General features: G+C 43.6%; 1 protein-coding gene across 1 annotated transcript in view; it reads left to right on the top strand.

Annotated features, from left to right (window-relative positions):
* The first annotated feature begins 2144 nt into the window (after positions 1-2144).
* Positions 2145-17584, top strand: part of LOC129383962 (uncharacterized) — a 28062-nt gene continuing 12622 nt past the window's right edge. The window contains exons 1-4 of the mRNA XM_055069004.1: positions 2145-2395; positions 8662-8744; positions 10028-10117; positions 12899-12928. Coding sequence (XP_054924979.1) covers positions 8739-8744; positions 10028-10117; positions 12899-12928 — 126 coding nt within the window. The 5' untranslated portion in view covers positions 2145-2395; positions 8662-8738. The remainder of the gene's footprint in view (positions 2396-8661; positions 8745-10027; positions 10118-12898; positions 12929-17584) is intronic.

Raw genomic sequence — 17584 nt, 5'->3', positions numbered from 1 at the left:
TAGCGGCTCTGTGGTAGAGATCTTGAGCCAGCTCGTGGGCCGCCTCGTTGCCGGGGATGGCTTCGTGCGCCGGAGTCCAAATTATTTGAATTTTTCTATTTAACTTTCTCTGGCGTAGCATTCTGGCCGCTAAGGGCGAGATCCTTCCCTTGCTAAAATTTTGTATGGCAGTTGAGAAGAAGCAAGCAACCGAAAATCAGACAGGTGTATACACTGTGGGAGTATGCTTCTGCTGTTGTAAATGAATTCAGAGCCGAAGGAATACTTGGTCTACCGCCTTTCTTTCTCTTTGTACCAAGCCAACTTTGATTTGTGCCGTATTAGGTTTCCCTTATTCCGTCGTTTGCATGCATTCATTCTCTCCAATATATTTCTTTGGACCATAGCATCCTTACCAAGCATTTGTATCTCCTCTCTCACATTTGGAATTTTGTTGTAAAATATCCGCTCATTTTACCAAAGACCCATAATGGGTATATACCACTAACTGAAAGACTATAATACAGCTACGTCTATATTTTGCATTTTGATAATAAAGCAAGTCTCGAATGTCATATCTATAAGCTTAAACACTACGGTGACGTCACAACATAAAGGACAATTTTCGCGGAGGGTACCGATGAGGGTTAATATGATGGCATTGCTCATAGGTAAAAATACAGCAATACTGAATACGTTTATTTTCAATACACCCACGCATGGGCTGATTTGCGAATGTGGCAAAAACAGCAGAAAGAGACTGAAGGAGGCTACCGTAGCGCCATGATGCATGCACTTCGCGGGTGCCGAAGGAAAACATGGTTCGTATAAACATGTAATACATCGTTTTCGACGCCCTGATAATGATTATGATGTTTTCTTCAATTTATTATGCTCGGTGCTTCATTTACCACGAGAAATGACAAGTAGATATTATCATGTAAGCATCAAACCTAGAAACATTTTCGCTATAGATGGCAGCGCTGGCATAAGCGCTCGTGCAGCCCGGATAGAAGAAGATAACGCGAAGACCGAACGCGCTTCATGAGCAGCAGTTCCTGGAGAAGCAAGCAATCAATCCCGCAGCACAACGGTAAGTCATCATACGCCAAGTTTCTGCTTTGATTACTGCCGACTGGACGATAGGCCGCTGTCCGGGCAGGCGCTACTCGAACAGCATTCCAGTCACTCTACGGGCCACAAGGCTGTGAAGGCAGTGTCTTCATTCATGCTGGTGCTGTGCGCGCTTGTGCGATTTCACCGCGTCCTTCCTTCCCCCCCCCCCCCCCCGCCTCTCTCATCTCCCTATTGCCCATTCCCTACGGACAGCGTATGACGACCGCCATGGTGCTTTTCTTTTCAACGTCCCTGCCTTCCGCATTTGTATGAGTTTCCTTCTTATGCGAGTGTCGTCTGAGCCAAACATTTGCAGTCGTGATGCGAACGGGGCTCAAAGAAGTATCCATTTAAAGCCATGCAAGAAACGACATATGGTACTTAGCCTTCACTGCGGGTGGACATGTGCAACGCTACGTTCATTTCGTATATCAGGAAGCTCTATAATCATATCAACTTTAGCACGAAGGTGTAAAGTAATGAGCCCTAATACTTCGGGCTGATATATAGAAGATTGCAATTACGGAGACGTATATTTCTTAGCTTCTCCGCGTGCTAAATACACAAAAACGAATATTTAGTTACGCTTCCACATGCACATAGTTGCTGGTGCATACTGCTGGTGCATACTCAGCGAACCTTTCACCTTATTCTCTTATTACAGCATTCCTCGCATGGTCTTCAGCAATGTAGTATGGCGCTAGCGATGAACTAACATAATTTATAACACTTCGTTCGACTAAAGTGACATGTCTCTGTCAAGGACTACCTTTCCTAGGAAGCCTGTATACAGCTCAATGCTTTATGCACAGCTTTATAAAGCGAGATTAAGCGATTGTGCACAGGCTAATCGCTGAGGAAATGTGTTGCGCAATTGAACAGTTCCTGTGGCCTCTCGTGGGGCACAGGGCGGGGTGTCTCCATGTATTGGCAATCTGTCCTTCAAGAGCGTAGTTACTATGCTGCGAAGCATGGTACAGAAGACCAACTGTTACGTGTTTGAGATCGTGAAGCCAAGTGCGACATAAGTGTGTGATGGGAATCAAAAATAAAAATGCACTCAACGTAGTATTTGCAGATGTATTCGCGAAAGTTTCAGCTATACACTTGACTGTAACTAGCTCGCGGAATTTGCCACATTTGTTTGTTGCTGCTGTTTCAGAGAGTGAATCTTGCATCTGAAGGAATCGTTGGAATTATTTTTTTTTTCTTTTTCAGAACCTAGCTCCAAAGAACCGGTGAAAGGATGTGTATCTGCGAGACTGCTTTCGAGGTCACCGTGCTGGCCATATTTTGCCTGGTGAGTCCCACTAGACTCGTACACTAAGCGAACTTGCCATTTTTTCTACGTGCTGGAGGGTTAAGCACGTAGTATAGCACGTCACATAGTTTGGGAATTCAAATTGTACAATATGGCATGCGAACGCACATATTCTGCAGGATGAGATCACCGGCTACAAGGAGGACTTTTGGTAGGACTACGATTCTCTTTCACGCTTTTATCCAAGGAGTTCTAGTTCATTTCATTTGTTGGTAAACACCCCTCGATGTATGAACCCCTCTTTATAACGATTCACCCCGATCCCCCTGTCACCTTGTAACAGCCGGCCTTTCTAGTTCCGTTGTTTCTAAATAAATGCTTTGTCATCGTCATCTTTGATATCTCTTTGGCTGCATCCTTCTAGGACCCCTCTCTTATCGTATTCCTATCTAATTCGATAATTTCAATTTGGTTTCGTCTTCCCTCCGGTGTCAAAATGAATTCCTCAACGATTACGTGAAATATTCATCCAAAGCACGAAATCAAATGCATCAGGAAGCTTCTGTAGTATGATTCACCGTTTGAACACGTTTGTGTTCAATATATTCGGAAATCAACGGAGCACAATGGACGCGGACTGTCGATTAGGTTCTGTAGGATAGGCGTCCATCCTGTCGTGTGTGTTCTCTATCCTTGCGTATTTTATTTGTCGATTTCCTGATGTATCAATGTGCATTAGTTGAAATATAGCAGCCAGGCTTCGAGAAAGGACACACTTAGTTAACAAAGGCCATATCGTCGTTATAGACTACGAAAGAAACGGTGCAGTATGTTTTGAATACCTCTAAAGGAAATGAAAATCCGGGATGCAGCGCCAACACAACCCCCCACACAATATTGCGTCTTCGCATTACATGTCTACGTAAAAAAGAAGAAAGACGAAAAATGTTTGTTATAAAAAGACGAAAAGATTGTGACTTCGTCCACGTAAATTGAGTTTTCCTACTGCGGCCTAACCGGAATATTAAAAAGAAGTGTTTTTGTGTTTCTATCGTACCAGATAATACCGAAGTCCGACTTGCTAAGAGATTACGCCCATAAGCTGGCTTCGAGTAACAAGAGAATATTGTATAGAAGACACATAAATAGAGATAAAGTGCCTATGAAACCAACCAACCACTGGCCAACCTTTCAATAGGCGGAATCTGTTTGCCAAAGGCGACCTCATTGTCCTCGGTGGTTTAGCTTTAACGGGCCAGTAGGGCGACGTCATATGCGTTCTTTGTCGGCGATGGCTGGCTGTAAACGAAGAAACTGAAAATAAGATGAGCGCTTTCATTTGGCGTTTCTAGGCGTACTTACTAGAAGGGCGGGGTTCGAGAACTAGGGCAAGAGGGCAGATGAGGGTGGAGGTGGCCGGAGATAAAAAAATATGACAGGCTGCGCCAACCGCGGAGCATGGTAGGAAAGCACATTTTTCTTGGACGAAATTAGTCGGTTTACTCCCGCTGCCCCTGTCGCCGAGCTCACTGTCGCTCGCGGCGCTTGGCACGACGAATGTCATCTTCACACATTTCCTATGACGATCCCCATTCACATTATACATTCATTTCCCACATAGGCACGCGGGCGTCGTTGCGAACGAGGCGATGCGTGCGGGAGCATTCACTCAGCGGTGCGGCGCGCGTGCACGTTTTATAGGGAGCGCGCTAGATTTCGATGACGTCATGCGCGAGAATTGTCCCAGGAGAATGAAGGCGGTGCCGGCCGTTCCGCAGGCACGTACGCTTCCCAGCGTTTCGCGGGAAAGGCGCGGGGCTGCATGATTAGGCTTCTCACAGTCAGAAGCTAAATCCAGGCTGGTAGGTTGGTATAGTGCTTTCACGCTAAAAACACATTGAACGGGCCGGGTAGATTGTTGGCGGAGGGAGGAGGTAGGCAGCCTTCAGAGAACTGGACAGAAACAGTAGATGACGTGGCCGGATTGTATTGGTAGGTTTAGAAGAATTGTCCAGGCAACGCGGTAGTAACCCAGGGCACATGAGTTGAAAGAAGGACCTGAGTTGCGAAGTAGCAGTGCACCGGCAAATTTTAAAGGTATTAAGATGGTGATATGGTGTCTGTGGGGAACAACGGGAAGGGGGGGGGGAGGAGCAGAGGCTGTGCATGGATCGGGTTGGTGCTTGAAGGGACATAACCTCAGTTGAGCGGCGTAGGCGTCGTCGTGGCGGTATACGGAAGCGGCATGACACTCCGTGGTGGAGGTGCCGTAAAATATACGGCGACTTTTTCTGACATGTCGGGGGCGGTTATTACAAAACAATGCATGCAATAAAATAAAAGAAAAGAAAAGGAAAACTGCAAATAAAGTGGGAGGGGGCAAATGTTCATGGACAAATGGATTGGTTTGGCTGTTTATGCATAGAACCGTGAAAAGAAACTATTAAATTGTATGGTATGGAAGGGACAGGGAATGAGGAATAGGTGAGCTTAAGAATCGACGCTAGCTGGTGCACCATAACGTGTTTCTGTGCCGTTGTTGATGATATAAATGTTGAAAAAGTTAACTTGCAGCTTTTAGCGATTCTAAGTTGTCACGCGCCAAATTGATTCCCGTCTGATGCGAGGAGCCAAACTTGTGTGTGAACTATGAATCCGCTCATTTCTTCTCACGGAGGGAACGAAAAAATATTTTCTGTACAGGTAAGAATATCAATCCTTGCTTCATTGAATATATGGCCGTGTTCACTGAAGTAGCTGGTTGCTGCTTTGGGTAAACGGTGCTTCGTATCTTCGCGATGGATCTCGCAACCTCTTGTTTGCCCGCAGATGACAGCGCTACTCTTTCCCCTAGCGGATATCGGCGTCACATTGTACCACGCCGCCGGCGCTATGCGATGCTCGCGATGACGGCGATCTTTGCTAAATTGCTCCTCGTGTTGCCTTTGCTTCTCGTTGGTTACCAGAAAACATATTGTTACAGGCCGTGCCCGCATTCTGAACAAGGCGCTGAGCAAGACGAAAAAGACTACTATCGCAAATACACATTCGTGGTGCTTGTTATTCTGCCATCTTGGCTGTGACTTCTGTGTATATGTTTTGTAAATTTAATTTCGCCTATTCTTTCTACGTCACACTTTTGTGACGGAGGAGGTGCTGGGCAAGAACTCGTTACGACGGAACTCCGCAGCGAGGGATGTGACGCGAAAGCATTCTGGTCCAGGAGGCCTATGATGCTCTGTCCTGACTCAGCGATTCATCCTACTCGTTTCCGCTACACTATCCCGTAATTGTGCTGTTTTGTTCCTGACCGATGCGATAGCCATAAGCACCTACGATTAGTCAGTAGGAAAGAAGCTTTTCAAACACTTGCTGTGTTCGATCTCCTTCCTTACGCACAGAAAAAAAGAAAGTTTCCTCGCCTCTCAGCAGTATTATATATATATATATATATATATATATATATATATATATATATATATATATTAAAGGAAGAAACATCGCTGTGCAGATGGCCACAAGAAACGCATTGAACCACCGCAGCACTGACTCCAGCCGGTCAATAGACTCCGAAAGATGGCGTCGTCGCGTTGTGTGTGTTAAGCACCGAGTTGTCAAAGATTCCGCAAGAATCTCGCAATCAGATCTAAACTGGTTTTAATGCACAACATTTATTGTACAGAGTTGCGGCACTACCTATAAAAAATTTGGACAATAGAAATAAAAAAAAGCATATATAGGAGTACCAAATCTAGTAGTTATAGTGTATACAAATGCCGCAAATAGAAGAAACCCATATCTAAAGCAATTGCCTACGTCCGAGACAAAGTGCTCATTGAGTACCTTCGTATCACCATGTTTTATAATATAAAGAGACGCTAAAAGAGTGTGAATGGTAGGTTCACTTCATATTTTACATTATCAAGGGCAATAAGATTTATTTCTCACAGACAAAATGCACAGACAAAGGAAGACTGAACATAGGACGCCTTCCTGCCAAACCGCTACACCACCTGGATCTGGCACAAATTTCCTAGAATAGCTCTGACAAAGATGGTGGATGCCGTCTAGTGAAATCATTAGAAAGTGGAGCTGACGTCTATCAGCAGCGCTCTCCATCACGTGTTCGGTAGAGAGAAAGAGTGACGTTGCCAGGGACAGTATCTGATTGAAAAGTGAGAATTGGATACAGAGGATGCTTAAGCATGCTCGGACAGAGCACTTCTGAGTGACCACGACATGCCTGGGGCGCATTAAGAGACGTCTATTGAGGCGCGTTTGCTCAGCAAGTAACGGGTATCTCTGTTACACTTTTCCGACTAACGAGAGACCGCGGCGCTTAAGCTCAACACCATCTAGTTTGGGAATTGAAAGCCCAGGATATGACATGCAACCCAAACATTCTGTAGGAAATGATCACCGACTGCCAGGAGAAAATTTGTTGAATAGTTTGTATATAGAACCGTCAGGCGAACCATAACTCTCTCTTTGCTTTCGCCAGGGAATTTTTCATTTCATGCCGTTGTAGACACTGCTCTATGATGCAGCCTCTCTAGTCGAAGATATACCCCGACTCCCTAATCCACTTCAAACGGTAGGCATATAGTGCAATCCTTCTTTTTTAACTAAATGCGTGGTCATCATGATTATTGATGTGTTTCCAACTGCATCCTTCCGACACCTCTCGCCTATTATATTTCTCCAGTGTGGCTTCAATGCTTTGAAAAATAATTTTGTATTGGTTACGTAAAATGTCCACAGTGAACGTGAACAGAGGTGCCTTCGAAAGTTCATGGAAGTAGATTTTCAGTTCGAGCGAGTTGGTTTGTCATGCATTAGGAAATTAACGGTGCAAGTTGGACGCGGACTGAGCACACATGCTTCGGTTTCACTAGGGTAGGCAGCCATCTTGTCGCATGCGTTCTCTGTCCGCATGTATTTTACGGCGTTCATTTTTTATGTATGGAAATACTTAAGTTGTATGGTTGCCATCGGGCTTAAGAAAATATACTAAATTGGCCTACGCTGTTGTGTCTTCACTGAAGACAAAGATCAACAATGCAGTGTGTTTTGCAAACCTCGAAATGACATCAAACTCCAAGCCTCTGTGCAAACATGGCAACCCACGACGCGATATTGTCCTTTGTTTCTTTCGTACACTGTAAGGAGAACTAGTTTTAATGATATACATTATGAAGGGTTGATCTATTTCTCTACACAAGTAGCTGTTTTATTTCAGGCGTCTAACCGGAATAGTTAAAAAAAGTTTTTTTCGCAATCCTATCACACCAGTCACTATCAAGAACGCAGTTGCATATCAATAAAGCCCATTACCGGGCATCGAGTTTCAAAAGAATATTGTAGAATTCTCTAGCTTTATTTTACGTGTGCGTCTCTCAGTCTAGACGCTAAAATTGGAAATGCTTGTTTTCTTTTTGCAGTTAGTCAACGGTCTTGAGCTTCTAGCTGTTGTCATTAAGTCTGAATTAGGTAAGTCATGGAGTGGTAAAGAATCTTTATATATATATATATATATATATATACGCGAACCCTATCAATAACCATGGGGATTGTGTATATATTTTAGACGTGACCGCTGGCTAACCTATAGCGGACTATGATAGCGTGTGCATCTCAAAGGAGAACAACAATAATAAAGTGAGGAGGTTACATAACTTTTCAGTACTGCACCTAGAACACAAACAGGCAATGAGATTCGCTGTCGGCGCAAAAGAATCCAGAACAGAAGGAATCTCGCAGGTTTATTGAATAAAACGAAACTTTAAAAATTCGACTCACACTTCTACCTTTGGCTACATGTCAGTCGGAAGACCACTAACTTCCTGTACATTTCAATGTGTACTCCCATCGCTAAATGTGGAGAAATCCCACGTGCTTGACGTCTTCGTATCCACAGTTGTAAACGGATTATTAGGGTGATTGGTGTAGATTGACATGACTATTGGTGGTTTAAAGGATGTAAAAACGACACAATTCTTGGAACGTTGTATTTCGCATCAATTTAGCCTCGGCTTAAACATTTTTGCAGATTTGATGCTTTTTATTACAAGCCCTAAATCACAGGAGCATTCCAAATAGCTGCAGAAAGGTAAACACGTGGGCAGCCATTACTCCGATTCAATGTTCTTGCTCATATCACCGACTCAGTTTTGTTGATTTGTTGTATTGATCAGCATCATTATTTTCAGCGTACTGCTGCCATTCGCGTAGCATTCTCACTGCCTAATAAAGGAACAGAGGCACTGGTACTTTTTCTTGCACGTACTTTTATTATTTCCTTGCAGACAACGTTGTGACGATCACAGCTGCAATTGTGACAGGCCTGTTTGTGGCTACTGCCTTGATCCTGCTCGTGGGCGTCATGACTGTAAGAATTTTTTCGGCACTTTTGTGTGATTTCGAACGTGCACGTCATACGTTGCCGTGCCGCTGCGCCCAGCGAGTCTATTCAAGTAAGGAGACGCCGGACAAAGATGAAGTAGAGATGAATTATTAAATCTTTCTGGAAAGAACAACATAATCGCTACCCTACTGTGAAAAGAGTCTTCCTGGCACCGTTATGCCATAAATATAGACGGCGTTTGGTGAAGCAAATTTTTGTTTGTCCGTTGAGATAGAACAGATTGTTAGACCAAAAGTTATGAGCACAAAATTTAATGAGTTCGAAGAAGTTTAACTACGTTGTAGCACCCCAAGTACGAAAGAAAATTAAAAAATTCAGCACCCACACTTGATATATTGTTTCTCTTTAGTGTGCTTTGAAACTAAGCAGTTGCCTAAGCAGTTTGCACCAAGCGAATTGCGAGAAAAGAACGCGGCCAAATGAGGGTGTACACACAAAGAGGTTGTCTCTTAAAGTGTGTGTGCCGTTTCGTGCAGGCCGAATGGATTGATGCGCAGCAGCTGCTCATCTCTAGTGCTATCTTGTGATTGCACGCATGACCAATTAAGACCTTTAAATCTGGAGGTGATAGCTAAGCAGGACGAAGCTGGTCTCTGGAACCATGTGCACAGTTGTCTGCGGATAGTGTACGTGTGTTTGCCACCGCTCAGAAGTGGTTTGGAGCTCGCAAACAAACTGATTACACCCGAAACTGCGTGTGGCTGTACAAACATTGAAGTGAATTTGGGACGACCCTTCGCATGAAGTTGAGACGATCGCGCTTTCCAGGCGGTAAATGGTGCTTATGCAAAGCCGGCATAGAAAATGCAGCTACTGCATTTGGATTATTTTGTATTTGCCGCCTGAGCGCGTTTCAAAATGGAGGGGTTAAAAGAGCGCTTGGGTTCAAAACAGTCAAGCAGCCAGAATATGTCGCTATGCAATCTTCAATTAAGAAGATCTACGGTGTGGACTGTAAGCTTTCTGGTCATTTCACATTTCTGACAATTTACATTCCTTTCTGCTGTTGGTGTCATTCATGCCACATTTCATGGCCGCACTTTTGTTTTTCACGCAACTGTCCATGTTGAACAAGTGCGAGCAGTGTGGTTTACCGCTTTTGTAGCCATGTCTTGTGAGCCATTCTTGAAAGGTGTATCTACATAGTGGGGTTTGATTCTACTGATACGCCGCAGAGTTATGGTGGGGTCATTTTCCATCATGTGTTGAACAAATGATTCAAATCAGTTTTTAAATTTTCCATACAGGGCAACAAGACGTTGGTGGACACATTCGTATTTCTTGCAAAAATACGAGTGTTGCTCCATTGCCTCGGTTTGTTCTACGTCTCCTTTTTGGTGAGTTATACATTATGCTAAAGAAAGTTTTCTCTATTAGCCACCGTCCCTTGCTTTCTCGAAGGAATGTCGGTGGGCTTTGCAAAGGAATGCCATCATTACACTTTCAAGTGTTTGGAGTGCTCACTCAGTTTACTGTGTGCAATATGGTGGTTAAGCCTTCATAAATAAAACTTAGCATCCTTTTTCGTTTGCTCCTTTATGCGTAGTCTTCAAAATGAATAAAATGGAGTGTATTTCCAAGGGGCCTAAATCATTTTTCAGAATTACTAAGGAAACAGTGCTGGTCTGTAGAAGGGCCGGTTGTGAACACGTCAGACAAATATAATTGCACTGCACTCAGCAGAGAATATGAAATATCGTGTCAGAAACCTCTTAGCTCCGCCTCTGGAATGTCATCATGAAGCGACATCGGAAACGGCGAAGCCCACCAACATTTATTGGCTGATTTCAGGACAGCAATAACATGTTCAATATTAATATAATGTTGGTTTGTAGGTAAATAAGGAAAAAAATGTTGGCCTACAAGGTAGGAAAAGGCCGTAAAAGTGCTTCAGCTTTGCACTGGAGGTGTACGTGCTGTAGTGGCGCATAGCTACCTCTGCTTTCCGTGGCCTCCGAGATAAGCGTAGCGTGCTGCGTAATGACGTACCGTGGCACGTCGCGGCCGCCAGGGGCTGCTGCGACGAGCCCTCTCAGCGGACGAGACTAACAACTTTTGGCCGGGGCCTTTCAGTGGGCTAGCAGCTATGAGTGGGCTAGTAGAGACACAAGGAGGGAGAGAGATATACAGTGATTCTCGTCATAACTACATGCAACTCCGCTTATAACAGAGGGAATGGAAAAATTTTTGATGCAGCTGATTCGTGAGGTGACGTCCCTTGTTGACGCCGCCATGTCATGATTACTTGGAACAGTTTCGGAATAGGGTGTATCGCTACATTGCTGCAATTCTAACGGCATTAACGTGGACACTGCTTGTCAGACGGTTTCTGCCTCAGTGTTGTTACCTATGTCATTAAAATAATTAGAATTTTTTTCAATGATTTGGCGAACAATTAAAATTTATAAAAAAGAAAGCGCAATATCTGGAACATTGTAATTTTACAGATGTATCATCATTATCTATGCTCCGCCTTGTAGATTGTCTCAAGATAAAAAATTGGATGTAATAATTTATAGCACTTGTGCAATTGTTTCGCTCTCGCGCATGTGTGTTACTAAGCACCATCTCCCATAAATTTCGCAATAATTCCTGAGCGTCACTAGCTAGATAGCTCAAGTTGACGAAATTGTTAAATAGAGTGTTATTTAGCTTAAAGAAAATATTTGGGGCAGATAGCTCAATTTTATCTTTTGAAGTAAATTACTCAATAAGGCGAGCATTACATCCACAAGCAAGCAAATCTTTAGTTGACTAAATAGCAGAATTTCATGAATTGAATTTTTTATGGAATAATATGCAGCACATATCGCTATTTATGAATTGTAACTAGTGAATTGCAAGGCATAACGACTTGGAACGAATTCTCAGGATGGCACAGATTTCAAAAAATGCACCGTTTAACTTGCGGTAAAAATGCTCTGTCGTTCGAGTTAAATTTTCTGAGAAGACGTTCTTTTATGCGCTGAAAACAGAAAGTTACTGGAACGCTGAGATTATCTTCGCACACCCAACTGGTGTCACCATGAGAGTTCATTGACTGGTGTCACCATGACGAGAAATGTACCAAATTTATCAGGACTATTTTTGACTCAGCTTGTAGAGCTTCCTCTTTTTTTTTTTTTTGCTGAACAAAGCGGCAACATTTTGTCAATTAATTGAGGTCGCTGTTTTTTCGTGAAACTAAAGCTTGAAGAAGGCTTTTCTGCATGACGCTGTGCTGCTGAGCTCCTATGGCACAGCGCCCTGTGGGTCTCGACGAAGTATGAAAAATAGAATACGAAGCAAAGATGATTCAAACGGCACAAAAGACATGTGCACGAATAGTGCCTACTTTCTCGCAGCGCCAAAAGCATAGTTACTAATTTGGGAATATCTCAGATGCGGCTGCGAGAATCGCTGGTCCATCCGCACAATCGCCGTCGTGCCAGTCCTGAGAGGAGAGCGCACAACTTTCCCTTTGCGAACAAATCTCTACAAAGCTTTCATCTGACGAGGAGCCGTCACAATACTTAATTTTTCGTCGCACTGTTATTTCTCATGTGGCTGAAATGCAGCCATGTTTCCAGCGCAGGTATCAGCGCAGGCGGAAATAAGGAGAACGGCGAGGCATAATGACCCAACGTGCCCAACGTTGGCCACCTAGTGTCAAATATTGCAACTGGACGCAATTTGACGAATATAGTCGTCTTGGGTTTGCTGTGTCAGGCATTTTTGTTCGTGACCACTACTCTCGCCAGCGGCAGAGAAACGGATGTAAGAGCTCTCAAGGCAAAGCTCCTGCTTAGCACGAAGTTCTGCCTTTTGAGTTTTGTATTCAGGCACACTGTACCAACGAAATCCTTCAGGCCAATAACTACGACACTGAAGTCAACCAGCATTGTTTGATATTTGTAATGAAAAGCTGCACACTCTGATGTACGCGGCCCTGTGGGGCATGTACGATTGCGCATAGAACTTCAGAATTATACTCATTGACGGTGCAACAGTTTCACGCATTCTGCAAAAGCATTTGTGTTTTTTACGTATAATTAGGTATGGAAATCGGAATAGCACACAAAAGTTCGTCTGTGCACTATGCACATAAAGTTGGAATTCGAATTTTTTTTCCGTTCCAGGTATTCAAGCGCGACTCGGATACCAAAGGTGTAAGTATGTTCAACGTGAAAGGGATGATGATATGTCCGACGAGAAATCTGATGAGGAAGGGATTCGTATGCAACCTACACTACAGTAGTGTAGACATATGGGACACTTGCTTTCGCTTTAATCTCTCCGACCGCATACTTGCGTACCGACTACCAAAATGGAACTTGCACAGAAAGCAGTTGCAGCGCCACCTTAGAGTGCGTAGCGCGGAAGCGGAAGCACAGATAACACACTCTCTATCATTCGTGGATAAGCGACGGATCATGGTTACAGGATCCTTCGCGCATACTGCTTACCTCTATTCAGCAGTAATGGTTATTTATTAATCAAAGCTGTCAGTTGTATCAATGACCTTAAGTGTATAGCCGTCTCTGTAAGATAACGAGTCTTGACCATCAAAATACAAATTTTCCACTTAAATTTATCTTGCACAATAAAACAGTTGAGATACAAGGGCCAAATATACTTGGTTCAGAAAATGATTTGCGCTTCTGGCGGTCAAGCTGACGTGGCAAACTGTGCGTTACTACTGATAAATATTACTAAAAAACCTGCATTCAAAGCATAGCCTCAGTGGGCAGTACACGCAGAATTACTTGAGATCCAAGACAAACTTCCGCAATTTAAGTATTGTCTGGTAATCATAAATTTTAACCGAAGGTTAGCGGTAGCGTCAGTTCAGCTTATAATGATGCTGTGCGGTCATACACAAATGGAAGACACTTCTTGGGCAAGTGTGATGTACATTTACCTGAATCATAAGAATGAAGTAACTTAACCTAAAAAAAGAATACTTGACGAGATCGCAGTAAATATGTACTGAATTTGTCTCGCAATTTTTTCCTTGTTTAAGCATTTTGTGAAGTGTATGGAATAACTGCTTACAGTCAATGGAAGTATTACAACACTGACTAATGTTTGGTAATATTTTTTTATTGGCCGCCTTTTTATTCTTGTTTTTATGGCCCTTTCAAATTTAATCAGAACGTGCTGCAAAGACAAGCAGAGAGAAAATTTCTGGGATGTGATTTGGTGTCAATGGGACTTTCACTGCTAAACATTCAATCCGTCAAATCATTCGTTGACTTTCACGTCTTAGCGTTAACCTACAATTTTCTAAATCGTACACACTTTAGGTCTTCGGTAAGCTTGCCCAATCCTGCAGCCACATCTCCAGCACCATCGTCTCCAGCTAGCTCTCTATAACAGCGACACACATTCGAACAAATTATGGGTTCTTTTCGTTTTCATTTCTCGCAACAAAACAATGAAACAATCTAACACACGCAATCAGTTCAATAAGAACATTTCGTGCATTCAGTACCCTTTCGTAGATTTTAACTTTAATCAGAGTAATGCTGACAACATTAGTCACATTGCGCATTTTCTCCTACAATCGTCAACTGATTCAGGTTTTCGAGATCGTTTACGTACTTTGTTTGCAACTTGCTTTAGTTATTATCGTTTCTTTACTGTTTGTAATATCACCTATTTGTTATAATCAGGTTTCAATTACCACCGAACTTCCGTGCGTTCTTTGTGTGGTCATTTGTAATATCCTAATTCTCTTTTCATGTTTTCTTGATTGCTTCATGTGATTGGATACCAACTTAGTCGACTTTTACCCCTTTAAGTGTTATTGTTTATTTCCTGTCTTCTGCTAAACGTACACGTATGCTCCGTTTATTTGTCCTTTCATTTACGCATTTGGTTTGCGTCGTCAATAGAACATCCTAATACACATTTCTTTTTCTAGTCTCCGGACCCGTCACACAACCCAGAAGGCAGTTCTGAATTCCTGCCTGTATATATTTTCTTTGTATCGTTTATTGTTATGAATGATTTGATAAACAAATCTAAAGCATTGTTTGAAGCACAAAGTGTGATCACGTATCGGTTCGGGTCTCTTCTGTCACAAGCCTCCTGCAGCATTTCCCTTACGGCCTCAGTGATGGAACGTGATTCCCATACAACTCGCCAGACGGTCCATACCTTCTAGTGCGAAAGTAACATGTACTGAAGCCGATTAGCTTCCGGCCAGATTACATATCAGACTCGTGAGCGTGTTGTCTGACTTGTTGATTTGCTGCGTCAGATTGCCTTTACTTCGATATGAATGGCAACATTAATTTCGTTAAAGGTAAATGTTACTCAGGTAAACGTTGCTCAGTAATAAATGTGGCAGCCATTTTGTATTTTTCTGAGTTAGGCTCGTGCAAGCAAATGCTCGACGCGGTGAGGCGGCCGTTGCTGCATCTATTAAGCATGCAGCAAAAATCTGATGTCGGTTTCATGTGAACGTTAGTTTCCTAGAAGGAACACTGATCTGATGTATGACGTGGCTAGCACAAATGAATACGAAGGTTGCAACGAGCTTTACACAACGAGACGGAAAAAAGAACACACGCAGCAAAGTCCACTGGTCATTGACTTTCCTTATTCTCGTAACATGGTTATTGAACATCTCACTAGAGGCACCCTTGCTCACTGATAAAATTAAAGATGACTATTTTACAAATAAGTAACCTCCCTCTCATCTACTTTTCAAAGATACAAATATGAGTATACCCAGCATATCATGAAGGGATATTTAAACAGGCATTTTTCTTCATTTTCGTAGCAAGTTTTCTTTAAAGGGGCCCTGAACCATGCCTCGGGCTTGGTGGAGTAACATAGTTCGCGGTTAGCATACGCTGCTATGAACATCTCAGCCAAGTTTTGCTGTCGCACGCAGTACGTGTAGCTCGCATGCGGAAGGCGAAGTCACCTTTCTCGCAAACGCGCTCTTTTCAAACAGAAGCCAGCTCTTCACTCACTTCTAGACGCTTTATTTCGCGATAAAGCGGATTCCCATACGCTGCTGCTATTGCTAGATGAGGTCGGCTACGCTGCGTAGATACCGCGGCCACCGCGAGGTGCCGCCACGAGTCCACTGACTAAGCGCACTGCGACTCGCTGAAGGGAACCGCGGTTGACTTACGTTTAGCGCGTCGTAGGCGCCAAAATCTTAAGTCGTGGCGTCTACGTTAACATCCAAAATTAAATTGAAACTGCGCGCCACGGTGACGTTTCGAAGGCGGAGCGTTGTGGACACGATCCACTGCTCTGTAGCCTTCGCAGTGCGAGGCATAGAAGGAGGAACGGGAGCACAGCAGAAGCCGTGCTTGATTGCGAATGACTCCGCTTCTGCTGAACGCACTGAAGTACTTTCTTGCGGTAAAGTATTTCTGAAATAGCCTCTTTTCTCTTTAAATACCTATCTCCACTTCGATAAAATGTGGTTCAGGGTCACTTTAAAGTGGGCAGTAAGCTGGATATATCTTTGAAGTCTCCGCTACACCACACCTAAGAAATTGTCCGGTGTCGTACACTATTTATCTGGTGCAATGGCGGAGGAAACAAATTTTAGAATTCTGTCGTTTTGCTTATCATGCACATTTTCTAATATGAGGGCACATTTAGCAAGACAAGAATGTCTTTTCGTGTAGCTGTTGTCGCAGATTAGTTAAATGCCTCGGGTTAAAATCACCGACCCGTTGTAAGGACTGAGGTACACATTCTCAAATATTTTTTGCATAACATTATAGCGCGGTGCACTTGAATTGATGCGTGACGAACGAAGGGACACGCTCGCCCATTACAAGTTCAAGTTAAAACTCCATGTTTAGAGCAAGGTCTGGAAGTCCTAGCTGACTAAAATGAAGGAGAAGAGGGTGAACTGAGTAGTCCTTTTTTCGTAAGCCACAACTGCGCAAAGCGAACATACCATGAGAACGAGTAAAGCATAGCGGGAATTGCTTGTTTGTTTAATTGAATGTAGAAATTGTTAATAAAATGAAAGCGTACAAAAGAATATGCGGATCGTACACACTGTGGGAATACGCACTGTGTTCGCGTTCGTGGACGCTGATTGGCGGAGATGTTTACGGCGAATGATTAAGTTCATCATGCCTTTATTGCAACGTAGAGTGCTGAGCTGATGTTAAACAGTGCTTACATGGGCCCTCCGTGTTTGTCTACGTAACAGACAGAACACACAGCGAGGCGTTTTTTCTTGAGGCGTTGTGGCGCGCCATTGTTCATAGCCTTGTAGAAGGCCAGCACTGTCATTTCCTCACACAACGCAACGCAACGTGGCAAAAGTCGCGTGAAGAACGTGCCAAGCTCGCAATCTGATTATGAGGATATAACGGTTTCCAAGAAGTACGGACCCGCACACAAGAAGTAGAAACGGACGGGACAACGCTGGTTGACCAGCAACCAGCGTTGTCCCGTCGGTTTCTACTTCTTGCGCTCGCGTCCGTACTTCCTGGCAACCGTTATATGTTCACCATGCACCAACTGGCCCAGAAAACTACCCTACTGATTATAAAGCACGCGGCAGTGGGGGACTCGGTCTGAATCTTGACAGCCTCGGATTCTTTAGTGGGCACCTAAAGCGGAGTAGACGAGCGTTGATGCATTTCGGGCACGTCGAGATGCGCCTGCCGCTGTCGGGATTGAATCCGCGACCTTGAGAATCATCAATGCCACAAAACTACCGCGTCGGTAGTTGATTACGTGTTGATTGCATGTTGAACTGTTGATTACGTGGGCGGCCGCTTTCGTCATGTCTTCTAGGCTCTTCGTTTCGTAAATGCGTCTTTGCGCCTGCA

The sequence above is a fragment of the Dermacentor andersoni genome, chromosome 9, assembly GCF_023375885.2.
Source record: "Dermacentor andersoni chromosome 9, qqDerAnde1_hic_scaffold, whole genome shotgun sequence".
Lineage (NCBI taxonomy): Eukaryota > Metazoa > Arthropoda > Arachnida > Ixodida > Ixodidae > Dermacentor > Dermacentor andersoni.
The sequence above is the reverse complement of the archived record's forward strand: the minus strand, read 5'-3'. Positions and strand labels throughout refer to the sequence as shown.